This window comes from Natrix helvetica (assembly GCF_964273705.1).
Source record: "Natrix helvetica genome assembly, chromosome: 9".
In the NCBI taxonomy this organism is placed as follows: Eukaryota; Metazoa; Chordata; class Lepidosauria; order Squamata; family Natricidae; genus Natrix; species Natrix helvetica.
This window is the reverse complement of record NC_138560.1, coordinates 25,935,340-25,952,715: the sequence shown is the minus strand read 5'-3', so window position 1 is coordinate 25,952,715 and position 17,376 is coordinate 25,935,340. Positions and strand designations below refer to the sequence as shown.

General features: G+C 45.4%; 1 protein-coding gene across 1 annotated transcript; it reads left to right on the top strand.

Annotated features, from left to right (window-relative positions):
* The first annotated feature begins 161 nt into the window (after positions 1-161).
* On the top strand, positions 162-9,197 carry ZBTB8OS (zinc finger and BTB domain containing 8 opposite strand). The gene is made up of 7 exons (XM_081962155.1): positions 162-616; positions 993-1,017; positions 1,869-1,990; positions 3,590-3,672; positions 4,118-4,170; positions 4,676-4,712; positions 6,551-9,197. The coding sequence occupies exons 1-7, from the start codon at positions 529-531 to the stop codon at positions 6,632-6,634; spliced, it is 492 nt and encodes a 163-aa protein (XP_081818281.1). The 5' UTR covers positions 162-528; the 3' UTR covers positions 6,635-9,197.
* The last annotated feature ends 8,179 nt before the right edge of the window (positions 9,198-17,376 follow it).

Genomic DNA, 17,376 nt, shown 5'->3' with positions numbered 1-17,376 from the left:
CACAGAACAGCAGCCGCGCGCGACGCGTTCGCGCCAACGGCAGCCAATCGCAGACCGTCACCGCCGCCGCCTCCTCCGCGAATCACGAGCGCGGGAATGGCGGGAGGGGGCGGGGCAGGAAAGGCCACACGCGCGCGCGAGCTCCCCCCTCCCCCCTCCGTCTCAGCCGCCATTTTCCACCGAGGAGGGGCGGGAGGATTGTCCGGGAAAGGAGCCCCCCCCCTTGTCCCCTTGGCCGCCTTCCCGGTTGCCAGTCAGCCTCTCGTTTGCTCGGGTCAGGGAGCGGCTTTCCCCCCTTTCGGGATAACCGGTGGGGCAGAAACACGGTCGGTGAAGCTGCTTCAGCGGAGGCCAGGGGCAGAGCAGCGCCCAGAGGGGCAGGGTGAGGTCGGGCCGGATCTGCTGGGACTTGGCTGAGGGGCCTCGGACCGCACCGGGAGTCAGGAACAGGAGCCCCCCTCCCCCCCCAGCCCATCGGACCGAGGAAGCCTTTCCGGTCTCCCGGGGGAAACAGAGCAGCCGGGCCCCATGGCGGACGACCGGCAGGACTATGACTTGACTGAGGCGCAGCAAGGGGTCAAGGCCAAATACCCGGCCATCCAGAGGAAGTACGAATGTGAGTTTCTCCCTGCCGGGGCGAAGGCGGAAGCCGCGGGGAAAGTTCGGCTTTAAGGAGAACCGGCGCCCTGCCTCCGCCTTGGGGGACCCAGAAGGGGACTCTTCCTTCATTTATGGCAGATGAGATCCAGAGAGTAAAACGATCTTTGCCTCCTTTTAATTCTTTTCACTTTGTTTTCCGGTCTTTGCTCAACTGTAGCTTTTAGCGTTTCTATTCCCCAATCTGGAAAAACATTGCTGAAATTTTGATTTTGAGATGATTACTTTTTAATTAGCAAATCAAAACCTTTAAGTTTGAGGCCCCTATTGTGATTTCTGTGGATTTCACTTTGACTCTTAATTAATTGATTTTATTCTTTTAAAACTACATTTAGATCTGGATCATACGGCTGATGTGCAGTGAGTATTTCCACCTAAGCATATACTCTAATAAATGGAAGGGGGAAGGCTAGGTTATGCAATGCCCTTTCTCTTGTCTTCAGGAAAGAGTTTTTTCATGTCATAATTCCTCATTAGTAACTCTAATATTATTGGACTCTGAATATGTTAGACCAGCAAAAAAGCCAACACAGTTCTAGGCTGCATCAACAGAGGGATAGAATCAAGATCATGTGAAGGGTTAATATCATTTTATAATGCCTTGGTAAGACCACACTTGGAATAATGCATCCAATTTTGGTCGCCATGATATAAAAAAAGATGTGGAGACTCTAGAAAGAGTGCAGAGAAGAGCAACCAAGATGACTAGGCGACTGGATGCTACTAACCATAATAACCATTGTCCAGACTGAAAACTGCTCCAGTCTCCAATTCTATGTGTAAAGGGGAGGAACCAAATATAGAATTCCTATCTGCAAAACAGGAGTTATGGCCCTAAAATACACATCTTCCCCCCAAAGCTTCTAGCTTAAATCCAATGTATGGGTTTGTACCTGTTGGAAGGTGTTACATCATGTAAAAGATTCCTCTGCAGACTGGGAAGAAGAGTGAGTGGGCACAAAGGTTTTTCTAAAGAGCAAGTTATTGTAGAGGTCATTGTAGAGCACATAGAATACAAGCCACAGAATTAAAAAGGCAACTACTATTTATTTTCTATTGGAGATCTCAAAATATAAAACATTTACTATTTATCCTGTAAGTCAACTGGATTGTCTTTTCTGATACTCTGGTCTTCAGATTTCTCATCTGTATATTTTATTCTGGTGCTAGGACCACCCTACCAAGCAAAATTAATTCTAATCAACTTGTAGGTTGCATGCCTGGGGTGATACCTTGGAAGAGGCATTTGAACAATGTGCTATGGCCATGTTTGGCTACATGACAGACACGGAGACAGTTGAACCTCTTGACACAGTAGAAGTGGAAGCGGAAGGTAAGAAAGCATTTTTGGAGCCTGGCTGTTCTAACGGGGCATTCCCCAGAAGTTTTTTCCCACAACATCCACGGGCAGGAAAAACTTTTAAGAAGACTGCCTTCAATTACATGAGCGTTTTTAAAGGGAAAAACATTAGATGAAGACCTGTCAGTCAATCAGCCCAAAAGAGAAAAAAAAGATTCCAGCACCCCTCCACCAGTAATCGGCAACCAGATCAGCATAGATTAAATATTTGAGGAAGTAAAAGTGAGGTTTTGGCTTTCTTAGGAGAATATCTATGTGTGCACAATTATTGGGCAACTTAATTTGCAGAATTATCATGCAACTTAATGAAAAATAAAAATGCCTCTTGTTAAAGTGAGAATAATAAACTACTCAGTCTGTCAGTTTCTTGACCTACTGACAAATAACTTGGTGCAGCAGGAACTACAGCCTCCCAGACACTGTTCAGAGAGATTTTCTGTTTTCCTTCACCGTAAATCTCCCGTATAAGAAGGGCCCACGAGTTCTCATTAGTGTTTAGGCTGGGTGAGGAAGGGGGCCATGTCATTATTCTTTCATCTTTAAGGCCTTTTACTGGCTAGCTACACAGTGGAATACCAGCCCACACCAGTACCCAACCTCCACCTTGGTGGCGTCGAAGTGAAGCTCCATGCTTGTTACTGATCCAGCCACGAGCCCACCCATCTGGTCCATCAGGAGTCACTCTCATCTCATCAGTCCACAAAACCTTTGAAAAATCTGTCTCCAGATATTTCTTGGCCCAGGCTTACCGTTTCAACCTGTGTGACCTGTTCAGTGGTGGTCGGGTTTCAGCCTCCCTTACCTTGGTCGTGTCTCTGAGCTCTGAACACTTTCTACTTCTGGGCACTCCAGGTAGGCTGCAGTTCTGGAATATAACAGCACTGAAGGATAATGGGTTCCTGGTAGCTTCACGTTTGATTCTTTTCAAACCTTTGGCAGTTAAGGCGCGTCTTTTTTCTCTTGACACGTTTCTTGCGACCCTGTTGACTATTTGCAACAAAATGTTCGATAGTTCTGTGATCACACGCCAACATCTCTCTCTGAAAGATATTTTACATTTTTTGACTTTTCAGAGTTAAATCTTTTTTAGCCCATTTTGCTGAGGAAAAGAAGTTGCCTAATAATTATGCACACCTTGATATAGGGTGTTGATCACCTTAGGCCTCATTACATGAATACACATCACCTGATATGCTTATAGCCAATAAACATTCAAGTTTATATAGCTTGGAGGTGGAAAATATGCATAAAAATGATACGGCCAAAACACTCTTGCTAATAATTGTGCACATGGTATAAAACTTCTTCAAAGTTTTTAAAGCATAATTGTTGATTCCTGCAAGTAGGCAGAACATTTAACTTTGCATTCAATCAATCCAGGGCAACAAGCAGAAAAAATAATGTTTTAGCATAGCTGTGCAAGAAAATAATGATTCTTCCCAGCATGGTTCACAAAAAGATCTCCTTTCATATCCTTTGCCCAGCCTAAAGCTGTTGAGGGTGAGAATTAGACAGGGAGGAGGAATTCTGCTTTGAAAATCCACCTGTGGTTTCTAACATATTTTTCCATAGGACATGATATGCTCTCTCTTCTCTTTCATTTCCTCGATGAGTGGCTCTATAAATTCAGCGCTGAGGAGTTTTTCATACCCAGAGTGAGTATTTAGTATTTTTCATCTTAAGAAATATGATATTTTATATACCAGCTCTTTGCAATGATTTTGTTGACCTATTGAATTCATCTATTCTTACGAAGCTGAGGTAGAATCATAAGACTGCAACTAGCCAATGAAAAAATCTAAAGAGGAGCAGCAATGTATTTTGTTAAGGTCCCATTAGTTGCATTCTTCTTGTGAATCGGGGATTTTTATAGCATCTAGTTAGATTATATGAGCTTTTCAAGATGCTGGAGCAGACTAAAGTATCAGTTTGTAGGCTCTAAGAAGTTACTGCTTCAGGTGCACCTTGATGTATGTAGAAAGTGGAGAATTTTTGTGCTTGGATTAAGAATCCTGCTACTTGGAGATGCTACTGGAGCTGTGTGAAGCCTGTGAAGGTGTATAGATTTTGTACTAAGGTTAAATTCCTCCCTGTTTATAGGAAGTGAAAGTGCTTCACATCGACCCAATACATTTCAAGATACGATCTATTGGGTAAGTGAATTTATCCAGTTTAAAATAGAAGAGTTGAAGTTCTAAAATCTAAAGACTTTGTGACTTTCATGGAAGATTCTGCAAAGAGTCCACATGGCGACTAAGCGTCATCTCTCTGCCAGGTTTCTTGTTCACCGTCATTTCTCATGAACATTTGGGAAAGAAAACACACACCATTGGGATCAAATTTGTCTGCCTTTAAATCTGAGTTCCCCCACTTTTCTGGGTCAGTGGCCAGGGAAAGGGGGAGAAGAGGGAATGGTTTTGTATGAGGGGCAGGCACTCATGCTTGCACAGATTGTCACCCAAGTGGGATTGCGAGTGCATGCGCCAGCCCCCCACTCACATGGACTGGTTGCAAATAGGCCATAGCCCGGTAGTGGGCTGCGACCCACAGGTTGAGGGCCCCTTCTTTAAATGATCCAGGTGGCTTCCCCTCCTTTGGTGATGCACACTTTTTAAAAAATGCTATACTTTCTAATGATTGCTTTCTTTTATTTTCAAGGTGGGGAGAAGAGTTCTCTTTACAGAAGCATCCCCAGGTATGCTCTAACAAGCTTTAACATAGTTATTGTGGACTAGTGAATCAGAGTCAAATCTGGCTTGGTTGAGCATCCTTCTGCATTTCAGGAAAACCATCCTTGCATTCCTTGGTCAAAGGCTTATAACTTATATACTCCACATAAAGTTCACTCTAACCTTTCAGTTAAAAGGAAATAATAATTACAAATAGATTCCCCTGAAAACGGCAACTTGGAAAAAAGCAAGCTCTGATATGGTTGGCTTCACACATTACCCTAAGTCAGTGCTTCTCAATTATTTTCTGTCATGCCCCCCCTAGGAAGAAGAAAACATTTCGCGCCCCCCGCGCGACTGTAAATAGTATCATTTGTCTATAAAATTGTTATAAGTACACCTCTGCATAACACTGTATCCTTATTAAACACCTCTTATTTTATACAATAAACATTTATCCATAAGTAATTCATCGCAATTCTGTGAGAAAATGATGAGAAATGCAGTAAATATCTTATTTTTAAATTGGTAACAAGGGCCCTACAGAATGAAATTCAAGGTTTATCTAGAGCGGTGATTCTCAAAGTATGGTTTACCGTACTCTTTCAGGGGGATGGCGGAGTATTTTATAAATAAATATTTTTAACATTTCTCGGTTTTAATTTCTAACATACTACACATCAGTGATATAACCCACACACATCAAAGCTTTTTGGTGTCCTCAATCACTTTTTAAAAATCAAAGAGACCCCCAGGCTAAAACCTTTGAGAACCGATCTAGTCCTATAATATGTAGAGACCCCAGTGGAAAAGCTGCCTCGTATTTCTGTTTCCCGGAAGCAAAGCCTTCCTCTGAGCGAGAGGCAACCACCCAGGCATGGCCCTCCTGGAAGAGAGGATGTGCCTTCGGACAGAGGAAAAGCGAGGGTCGGGCCAGGCAGAAGCCAAACTGGGCACAGAGGCTGAGCAGGCAGGAGCCACGCTGCCTCTACCTCTTCTTGCAGGCTATCGAGATCTGTCTGGGTCCGGCTCACCGCCACCACCTGGGCCCCCGCTTGGCTCAGCCGTACTGCCGCAGCCCTGCCGATCCCTGCAAAGGAGAGCACAACGTTGTTGCACCGGCACTAATTCAGCGGGGCTTGTCCCCGAAGCGCCATGGTTGCTCCAGTGGCGCGGTCGTTTTAAGCGCTCCGAAGGCATCAGGGAAGCCTCGGACGGTCCCTGAAGCCTTCGGAACGCTTAAAACCACCCTCCGAGCAAACCGGAGAAGGAGGAGCTGCAGCTCCTCCCTCAGCCAGGAGCCAGCGGGGGCTGGTCGGACAGGCAACCTGGAAACTCCAGTTCGCCGCCGCCGTTGCTGCCTTCGTCGCCGCCGTTGCACCCAGATGGAAAGGGAGCCTTCGCGCCCCCCTTTATGGAGCCTTTCGCCCCCCCCTGGGGGGTGCGCCCCACTATTTGAGAACCACTGCCCTAAGTCAAAGCTCATTTAACCATGATTTACTGAATAAGCCACACTTCTTTAGGTCCACATAACCACAGTTAAATGACCCATACCTTAAAAACCTCAACAATTAGCAGTATGGCTTTACGTGATTTATACACTCAAATTGCTTTTATTTTCATCTTGACTAGAAAGAGCAAGTGAGTGTACATGCACTGCCTCCAGTGTGCCTAAGTTCCTCCCTTGTTAGCTGTCCTGAGTCTGATCCAGTGCAAAGGGATGCTGTTGCTCAAATATTCACATCTGATTTCTGAACTCTGCTCTTGACAAGGATGTTTGAATTCTGTCAAATAAGCCATGGTTAAACATAGTTTGTTGAATTAACAAGTTATTTACTGTTTTCCTCTTGCTTGTTCATCTCAGGGGACAGAAGTCAAAGCAATCACGTATTCAGCCATGCAGGTCCTGGAAGAAGGAAAAGAAGTTTTTGTCATAATAGATATTTAAACAAAGGTCATTCTGCTGGACGCTTCCTCTGCACCTGGCCTTTGGAGTCCCAGGAATCGTTTTCAGGAGGAACACGGAAGCCAGGAGAAAAGAGCTCTGGGTGCAGATGCAGACAACAGCCATTGAGAAGATAATTTTTCAGTGAAAGCCAGAGATGAAATTGTTAGCTGTTTCATGACAAGATGGAAATGAACTAGGATCAATTATTTTCTTGTTTTAATTTTGCTATTTCCTCCACTTCCCCTTTGGAGAATATGTTGTTGAATATCCATTTGTTTTTTGCACTGATTGCAGCCAGTGAATTACACTTTATTTTCCCCCTCCCCTTATGTAGCCATAAGAAACATTGGAAGATGTAGTCCTCCTGCAGTCACGCTCTCCGTGATCAGGTGAAAGGACAGCTTACATCTTCTGCTCTCCTTGATAAATTCCTTCCTAGCCTCCATGACTGCTTCCAGTGGTGGTGAGAAAGCATCAGCACTGGTGCAATTATGGTTTGCATGGATGAGAAGTTATCAAGAGTATCTGCTACTCCCACTGTGGGAGATCTTATGGCATGGTTAAAACAAGTAGTCCACAGATATTGAAGAGACCACATAAGTTGCATCATACAGATAGTCCTTGACTTATGACAGTTCATTTAACAGTTCAAAGTTATGATGGGCTCAGAAAGTCTTCACACTTATGACCATTACACCATGGTCATGTAATTGCATGATTGAGATTTGCCATCTTTCCAGCCAGTTTCTGGCAAGCAGTGTCAGTTGTGGAAGCTGGATCTCTTATCAAATGCAGTGGTCATAAAATTGGGTCCAATTAGTTGATGAGTTGCTTTACAACCACATTAACTTAACCCCAGTTGTGATTGTCAATGGAGGACTACCGCTCAAATGTCAACCAAAATCAGAGCTATAGTGGTCTTACTAAGGCTAAGAAATGTCTTTGTATAAAATAATACGTAAAGAATGTATATTGCAGGCATCCTCTGTGGTGGAGAACTGGATTGTCAAGCATGAGCTGAATGTTTGAGGTCTCCCCGAAGCGACTCAGTAGCGCTAAGGTCATGAGACTGACAGCCACTCCAGAACTCTTGCCCTTTTTGGGGAGGTCACACACACTCGTGTTGGTCCAGGTGGGGCCCACGTGCAGCTTCGGAGCTGATGAACGCGAATTGTCCTCCTGTATTTTCTGATGAGATGCTGTCTTCCTCTTGCCATCGATTTGGACTGCTGCCGAACCTCCCCACCCCAAAGCAGCGGAGACCCATCCCAGGCTTCCTGCGAGGGTTGGGTCTGCTTCTCCACAGGCCTTGTGGATTCCTCTGCAAGCGTTTGTGTCCATTTGCGGCCATAACGTTCAATTTTGGCCTCATCGTCCCAGACGATTTGGTTCCGGAGGTTTCAAGGCTCCTCCAGGTGCCGTCTGGCATATTGAGCTGCTTTGGGCGTTGGTGCAGCGACGGCAACCCTGCCCACGTCCCATGTTTGTTCCAGGAGCTCCTTGCGCCTCCTGAAGCAGCCTGTGTCCCCATGGAAGCCGCTTCTGGGGTTTTCCTTCCAGCCCAGCAGATCTTGCAGCAGTTTTGTCTGGCATCTTTCTTGGTCTACCCGGCTGGCTCAGTATTAGCAGAGCCCCTCATTCCCCACTTCTGGGTCAGAGTCTGAGCAGCACCGATTGGCATTTTCAAATCTTTGGATCTCTCTTTAGATCCTTTTCCTGACTATGAAGCGGAGTTTCCTTTCGCTTTCCCCCGGCTTCTCTAAGCCACAAAGTTGGCACAGTCCTGGATTTTTTTTAAAAAGTGCATGAGTGTTTCTTGGGACCAAAGAAACTCATTGACTGCTGTAAACGAGAAAGTTCTGAGTTCAAGTGTGACTTGAGTTATGAAGGAGCACATTGAACAACTGTTTGGAGTGGAGGATGGTTTATTAGGCTACTCTTGAAGTTGGCACAGGCAGAAGGGCAGTAAGGTTTCTAGTAAAGTTGTCCCAGCGTTTGAAAGTTGCAGACAGAGAGGTGGGAAGTCTGGTAGAAGGAATGCCATCCTTCCTCCTTCTTTCTCTAGGTCTTTGGTTGTCTGGTGTTAAGGGGAAAACGTCTTGTGTGTCCTGGGAGATTTTCTTCCTTATGATTAAGAAACTGACACATATCAATTTCTTAAAGGGAAAGCAGGACTGCATTTCGGCCTCCACCTCAATCTAGTCTGAAGGGATTGGGGGGGGGGGGATGTTCTTCTGCAACCTTCAGCTTCTTTCTAATGATTGGTCATTAGCTGGAGAGTCAGGAGAGATGACCTGCCTGTGGAATGCACACAAGGGCTGGCATGGATGGCTTTTCCTCCCTTTTCCCCTCCTTTTATGTTCTCACAATACACTAATTACACTGAAACAAGGCATAGATACTTGCCCCTGACTCTATCATGCCCAAATAATCAAGGGTATGCAAACTTTTGAACAGGGCGGTTTTATTACTTCCTTTATTGCTATGGTGTGTTTAAGGATTGCACTATGATAGTTTATATTTTAATTTGAATCACATTACAAATAAATATATTTTATCTGCTTGTTTATGTTTACTTCCAAAATGATCACATGAGTGAAGCACATCTTACAAATTTTGCAAGGCATACGTAAGTTTACGAGCACATTTTATAAGACTTGGGGGAAATAACTGGTTTGGTACAGGTATAATTAGGACTGCAGGAAATACAGTTGCAACCAGCCTGCCTACCATTGAGGACCTGTACATTGTGCTGGTCAGAAGGAGGGCTGAGAAAATACCCCCTCACTTCCTGGACATAAACTGGCTCAACTCTCCTCCGGATGCCACTATAGAGCATTGCAAGCTAAACCCCCAGACTGAGAGAGTTTTTCCCTTGTGCCATTGCTCTGCTGAACAGCTAATTTCCACAGTACTGTCTTATAAGGATATTTACCCATATAGTATGGTTGTATGACCGTATCCTTTTCATCTTTTCTACTACCTTCTATCGCTATTACTATTGCTCTGTTTTGCATATACACTAAAAGCTGCACCAGATATGCATTCTATATAAATCTAATCAGACTTGGCCAAAGCTGCTCTGGTCCTATTCTATTCTATTCTATTCAAATGTTATTAAAAGACTAGACAAGAAAAAGGTTTCTACTATCTGACCCAAAGGTTCTTTTTTGAAGAGGCAACTGGACTTTCAGGTTTTTTTCTTCGATAAGTGAAACATCTTCAAAGAAAAAACCAGAAAGTCCAGTTGCCTCTTGAAAAAAGCACCTTTGGGACAATTTTGAACTGGATGACCGAGGCCAGAGAGCACCCCCCTGCTACTCCCCTTCCCACAGCCCTGGTGCACCTGGGGGAGGGGCTGCCCTACAGGGGACTGGCATTAAGTGAGGGGGGAGTGGGTCAGGTTGCTGCCTTCTTTGTCTTGCCCCACCTCTTCCTCTCAGGCAGTGTCGGATGGTCAGAACTGCACCGTCTCCCCCAGGGCAGTTCTTGGGGGGGAACTTGAGACCCCTGTGCTCTCCCCCATTATGGGGTCCTCTGTGGTCCATCCTGCAGAAAGAAGCTGGGCTCAGAGCAGCCAGGTCTCCTGACAGTTGCCCTCCAAAGGGCCAGCTGAGTTCATGCAAGATGGTTGGGCATTCGGGAATCCAAGAGTTGTGGGAAGATGAGGGAACGGCCCTGTTGCCAAGCCATGTCGTGGCCCGCTTGTTTGAGTAGGACATGAATGAGGCTACTTTTTGTGTGTGAATGGAGCCTGGACACCTAGTCATAACCTAAGGATAGGAGGCCAGAAATAGCCTTAATAATGCCGAATGCTTTGTTGGCCTCACTCATATGTAACATTAAGTTGTTAATAGAGGTCTTTTGCAGCGTTTCTAAACCTTAACAACTCTCTGGACCAACTCTCAGAATTCTCCTTGGAATCAAAGTCCACGCAGCTTAAGGTTGGTGAGGTTGGGAATTGTTAGTTTAGTGTAATGCATTTAGTAAACCCAGCAATTATGACTTAACAATATTTGAAAACCAGGCCACAATGGATTGTTTAGTAAACCACGGCTGAAAATTCTGGTTTGGTGTGGATTGTGCTTTGTGGTGATCACCTCCAGTGAAATGCATCTAATATTACATCAGTCCCAGGAAATGCCACAGCCGGGCTGTGCCTGCTCAATAGGTTATGGTGGCTAATTCAACAAGTAACATAATTTAAAGATGAATCCAAGTTTTGTGAAGAAGTTTTGTGGAGGAACCAGGAGTACAAGACAAATGTATTTCTATGATACCAATATTTGCACCAATTAACGAGTGACTAGCAAGTGTCTTCCTGGTTTGCAGCTCAGAACATCCTCCTCCATCCTTAGCAGAGGGGAAAAGAGCCTCCTTTTTGTCCTTGGAGTTGCCATCCCCTGTGGACAAACAAGGAGTCTCTCGTCCCTGATCCACACCAGCAGGAAATGCAATAAGCACTTTCCCTTCCTAGGCATTTTTGGTCTGTGCATTTCTCTGGGAATCTGCAGGACAGCCGGAGGCAGCACCAAGTGGCCACTTTTACACAACGAAACTCCAGGAGCCAAAATCCCACCAAGATGCTGGGCCACCAGGCCGACATTCTGCAGTTGCATGAGGAAACCTCTGAAGGCTGGAGCAGAGAGAGACGCAAACGGCCCATTTTTGCAACCAATCGTTTTTCCCAGTAACTTGGGTCGTTTTCCTTCTCAGGAAGAGTTGGAAGAAACAAAAGTAAATTCTGAACTGATATCGATAAAGGAGAATATTTGTAGCTCAGGGTTGAACTGTGGGGTCCTTGGTACCCTCAAAGCTTGGGGATTTCCTATAGACATTTCTTAGGGACGTAGTGGTTCAATGGCCAAGACGCTGAGCTTGTTGATCAGAAAGGTTGGCAGTTCGGTGGTTTGAATCCCTAGCGCTGCATAACGGAGTGAGCTTCCATTACTTGTCCCAGCTTCTGCTAACCTAGCAGTTTGAAAACATGGGAATGTAACAGTGTTCCGTGTGCCTTTGGCATTTAGTCATGCCGGCCACATGACCACGGAGACGTCTTCGGACAGCGCTGGCTCTTCGGCTTTGAAACGGAGATGAGCACCGCCCCCTAGAGTCGGAACGACTAGCACATATGTGCGAGGGGAACATTTACCTTTATAGACATTTCATTACTCAACTACATAACGTTATCAGTGCTGGTAAGTAGGAGTAGTAAATTGAGAGCAAACCCCCAGCAAGCTTCTACCACTGATGTTACTGCTGTGGGTAATGAAATGTCTGCCAGAAAACCACCAAGCTCAGAGAGCATCAAGGACCCCCCTTATTTTTCCTGAACAGAACACATAGGAAGAGTAGAGTTAATGCTTGCTGGGACCCAAGAAGCTGGAGGCCACGGAGGTCAAACTCTCTGCCACAAGAACTATGGAGCTACCAGACTCAAAGTCAAATGGTGGTTTTGCTGGGCTCCCAACAGACAGGAGCAAAGACGGGAAGGAGGCCGATGCCCCCGTCCCACTCCCTCTGAGACTGATCCCAGGTGGGTAGAAGTGCCTCAGGCCAAGCCGAGTGGGTTCGACTTTGCTGCATGCTTGCTATTGGCTGCCGTAGTAATGGGGAGGGGGGGTATGGCATTTGGGTTGGGGAAGTGGGCTGGTGAGGTGAAGTCTCATGTGAACTGGAAGGGAGGTTTGCTCTCAAGAATGATTGCGCTGCTGAGTGGATTTGTTTACACCCAGTCAAGGCCAACCGTCCTAGGACCCCAGATGGGTGAAGTACCTGAAGATGAGCTTCACATATCATCATACTGGACCTTGATTGGACCCTCAGCACTGGACTCGGGGGGGGGGGATTGGGGGAACTGTTGCGTCTGTAGCTTTCACACATTTTGAATTAGATCTTGCCTTGCTTTCACTGCTATCATTTCAAACTCAATAAAAGGATCTCCTCTCTATTGCAATGGAGTTGGGGGTTTTCTTTCTTGGGCTTTGAAAGGAGGCAGGCCTGACATTGGGCCAGCAACAGTTTTTCTGGGCCAGCAACTGGGTTTCTGACCTTTCCAGCTGGCTTCCGACAAGCAAAGGCACGATGGATTCACTTAATTATGTGATTCACTTAACAGCTGCAGTGATTCGCTTAAACAGTGAAAAAAGGCTTGTAAAATCAGGTGCAGCTCACTTAACAACTGCCTTGCTTAGCAACAGAAATTGTGATGAATCAAGGTTGACCTGGGAGAGGCCAGCAGAAGAGATGGGACACACTCAGCTGCTGAGGCCCTGCCAGTCACTGAGTTACATACGTCCCACTCCATTTCCATTCCAGCCATCGGAAGGGGTTGGGGATCTGGGGAGCTCAGCTGCTCCCAGGCCTGGAGTCCTCCTGAGCCCATGAACAGGAGACATGAATAATGGGCTGTCTGCTAAAAAAAGGCAAGGCTTCCTGGTAGGGAGCCTTTCATTGTGGAGCCTGTCTGGCAAGAACAAAGAATGCTTATTCAGAGAGAAAATGTCAATGTAAAACTTGGCATATTCTGGGTGGTTAAAGAACTGATAAGAGTAACAAAAGCTAGACATCCTGCATACCACAGCTGGAAGTTAGGAATAGGGATGGCCTGGAGCAAATAGATAAGTCCTGGAGCATTCATTAGCCAAGCCTTAGGAATAGGGACGGCTAGGAACCAATAGAGCAATTGTTAGGTCTTTACTAAAATGTTTATTACATGATATTTCTTATATATCCCATCTTATCCGCCTTGCGCTTTAGTGAAATTGTATAAAGCTTGCTTTATTCTATTCTTCAGGGTTCCTTGGCATTTTTGGCCAGGACCCCTTTCCCTCGAGCGTTCCAGTAAAAGGAAACAAGCCTGCACCATCGGCTTCAGCACCAGGCTCAGACCCGAATTGGGGACAATTGGGGGGGCTGGTGTGGGATTCCATGCCTGGATTTGATTGAAAGATACCAACGACCACTGGAGGGCTCCCAGATGGGTAAGTAGTGACTGAAAGGTGTGTGAACGGTTTGAAATGAGACTCTTGATCGGTGACCAGGATTGTGTATTTCTGCATATATCAGTTGCACTGACAGCCCATGGATTTTGGGCAATGACTGGGTCCCGTGGAATGCAAGGGACATTGCAGGGATCCACTTGTCCCACCAATGCACGGAGTGGATTGATTGAATGTAAGAAGCCACTGTCTAGTGGACAGTAAAGGTGTGCCAAAACTGTGCACACATGTTCATGTGCTCACCCACCCACCTGCTTGCGCATGTGCGAGTGACCCCCCCCCACCATGCATGCGGGGGGGGGGGAGATTTGTGCCCTCCCCAGGCTCTGAAGACTTTCCTGAAGCCTAGGGAGGGCGAAAACTGCCTCCCCCGGCCCTCCAGAAGGCCAGAAATCGGAGTTGAGGCCTGCCGTGACAGCAAATATGGTTCCCCGTGCCACCTGTGACACGCGTGCCCTGGGTTCACCGTCACGGGTCTAGTAGTTGAGGCAGCAATTAGAAACCGGGAGAAGGTGAGTTCTAGTCCTGTCCTGGGCATGAAAGTTGGCTGGGTGACTTTGGGCCAGTCCCTCAGCCCAATGCACCTCACAGGGTGGTTGTTGTTGGTTGTTGTTGTTGTTGTTGTGGGGAAAATAGGAGGAGGAAGGAGTCTTAGGTACGTTTGCTACCTTCAGTTAGTTATAGTGAATGAATGAATAAACAATACAGAATCTTTTAGCTGTCTACTGCAGGATCTGCTTAGCAGAAATCTACATTGTAACAAGGTAACGATGAGAGGTGGATTCATTCAACCTCCAGACAGATCAAGCTATCTTTAAAATGACCTTGATACATGGAGATGTGGCACAGGTAGTCCTTGACTTACAACAGTTCATTTAGTGACCATTCAAAGTTACATCACTGAAAAAAGTGACCTATGACCATTTTTTCACACTTACGACCATAGCAGCATCCCCATCGTCATGTGATCAAAATTCAGACACTTGGCATCTGACTCGTATTTATGACAGTTACGGTGTCCCGGGGTCACGTGATCCCCTTTTACGATCTTCTGACAAGGAAAGTCAATGGGGAAGCCAGATTCACTTAACAACCAGGTTACTAACTGAACAACTAGAGAGATTCACTTGGGAACTGTGGCAAGGAAGGTTGTAAAATGAGTCAAAACTCACTTCAATATCTCACTTAGCAACATAAATTTTGGGCTCAATTGTGATCGTAAGTTGAGGACTGCCTGTACTTCTCCAGCTGCCAGAGGATGCCACAGTTGCGACAATTGGGAAATGCTAAATTAGTATTTTCCAAACTTGGTAAGTTAAAGATACGTATGTGGACTTCCAGAGTTCCCATGCTGACGGAGGAATTCTGGGAACTGAAGTCCATGCATCTTAAAAGTTTCTGAGATTGAGAAACGTTGGTTTACAGCAGGGGTGTCCAAACTTGGGAACTTTAAGACTTGTGGACTTCAACTCCCAGAATTCCCCAGCCAGCCATGCTGGCTGGGGAATTCTGGGAGTTGAAGTCCACAAGTCTTAAAGTTCTCAAGTTTGGACACCCCTGGTTTACAGGAAGGATCTGAGGTAGGGAATGGTGGCCTTGATAGGTCACAGTCTGGCATCAGGACGGGATGTAAATATGTTCACTTTGCATAAACAAACAGAATTGTGAAATATTTGGCTGCCGTAGGAAGCCAACAGAATCAAAGACAGAGTTCCTCTAGGCTTCCACTGCAGCTGCCCACTTGGCAAATGTCCCTGGCCTGGGGGGACTTGTGGGCTTCTGCCATCTTGTGCCAGTGAAAGGCGTTTGGCCAGTCATGTCAGGTGTCCTACAATAGATAGCAGCTAGATCAGGTCTCAGGGTTTTCTTCCCCACTGAAATTGCTATTCCAGGGATCCAGAGTCAGAAGGATCCAGGTTCATTTGTTTTAAGTCCATCCCTGGACGCTGGCTGTGAACTGGGGTGGATGATCCTGGAAGAGACGGAGGTTGGAAAGAGAAGCTTGGGAGAAAGGAACCTCCCGGATCCCCAATAACAAACAGTGGGGGGCAAACTCTGCCTAAGACGACGAGGCTTAAAAATTTGTGAACCCTTTTGAATGTTCAATATTTCCATAGAAGGTAATCCTCGACTTACAACTGGAGGTCTATCTTATGGTCATAAGTCATCATGGTCATTAAGTGGGTCACTGGGTGACCATGCCTGATTTCACAACCCTTTCTGCTGCAGTTGTTAAATTAATCCATTTTATCCAACAGACTTTTTTTCCGGAAACTAGAAGTAAATGCCACCAAACTGGCAAGCAAAACACCAGCAAATGTGACCACAGGATGCTGCAAAGAGCCATAAAGGCCAAAATGTGATTATGTGACTGCAAAGGTGGGGGGAGGAGCAGCCACCAGAGCTCAAAATTAAACCCAATTTTAGGCCTTGGGTCCCTGGTAACTTCAAACAAACATCAAGTGAGGATTACCTGTAAATATGAACACGATCTATTCTCCACACAACATACCAGTACTTCCACATCTTCATGAGTTGTGAAAATCAGACTTTAACAGTGAACATGCAGAAGCCATTCAGAGTCACTGCAACAGTGGGACGGGCAGCATATAAATTGAATAAATAAATTTGCTTACATTTATTTTATTTATTTAATAAATTCTGTTCTTTAAGTTAGCTGGACTCACACCTGATCCTCTTCCCACCCATTGAAATACCCAACTCTGATTTCCCTTTCAGATGAAATTCTCACATTCTGGGAGTTGACGTCCACAACCTCAAGTGGTCAAGGTTGGGAGACCCTCCCCGAGGCTTCGTGTACTTTTGCTACACACAAATAAATAGGTGGCTTTGGGTCATTTTCCTCAGTGAAACAAGTGTAAGGCTTTTGACGGATTTGTTTACTTGAATTCACTCTTTTTAGTTTTAGGACTTGTGTGGAGAACAGATCTCATTTTAAATTTATTATGCAGAAATATTGAACATTCAGAGGATTCACAAACTTTGAACACCACCGTCAATCACTGGCAAGATGGAGCTAAGCTTTTTAGTATCTATTTGCCTCCATCTAATGGCCATCTGGGTTTTTTCTGTTTAATTGCTTCAAAGAGAGAAAGAGAAAGAGAGGGGGGGGGGGGGAGAATGAAAAACTAAAGAAAAACAAAAAGCACAACTGGAAAAAGAAAACCGCAAAACAGAACCTGTAAATTCAGGAAAAATAATAGTAACGACTTGTGTCATTACTAAAGAGTGTTGGGCTAAATGAGAAGATACAAGTTATTACCTCTCACAACCCCACATGTTGGTGCAGTGTGACATTTCCATAAAGTCAAGGAAGTGAACATGTGTGAACCCCTGCATCAGGAGGAAAAGCTGCACTACCATCTGTGTGCTCCGGTGCACAGGATTTGAGAAGTGTCAGTTGTTCTGTCAGGCGCAAGGCCTGCCGAAAGGGTTCACTGAAAAGAGATTTGGGAATCAAAAACTGGTTTTGAAAACTTCACTGTTTTAATAAACAAATGATGCTTTGGAGAAGGTGCATGCTTGCTGAAGGATTATGAATTGTTGTCCACTTACATTCCTTTAGATCTACTGGCCGTATTTCTAAGATAACACACAGCTGAGGTTCTTGTCCATGGCTTAGGAGAGGCTGAAACACTACTAAACCTTTTCATATTAGTGTTTATAGTTAAACAAAACTCTTATACTTGCAAAAATTTTAATTCAGTAACTGAATTACTA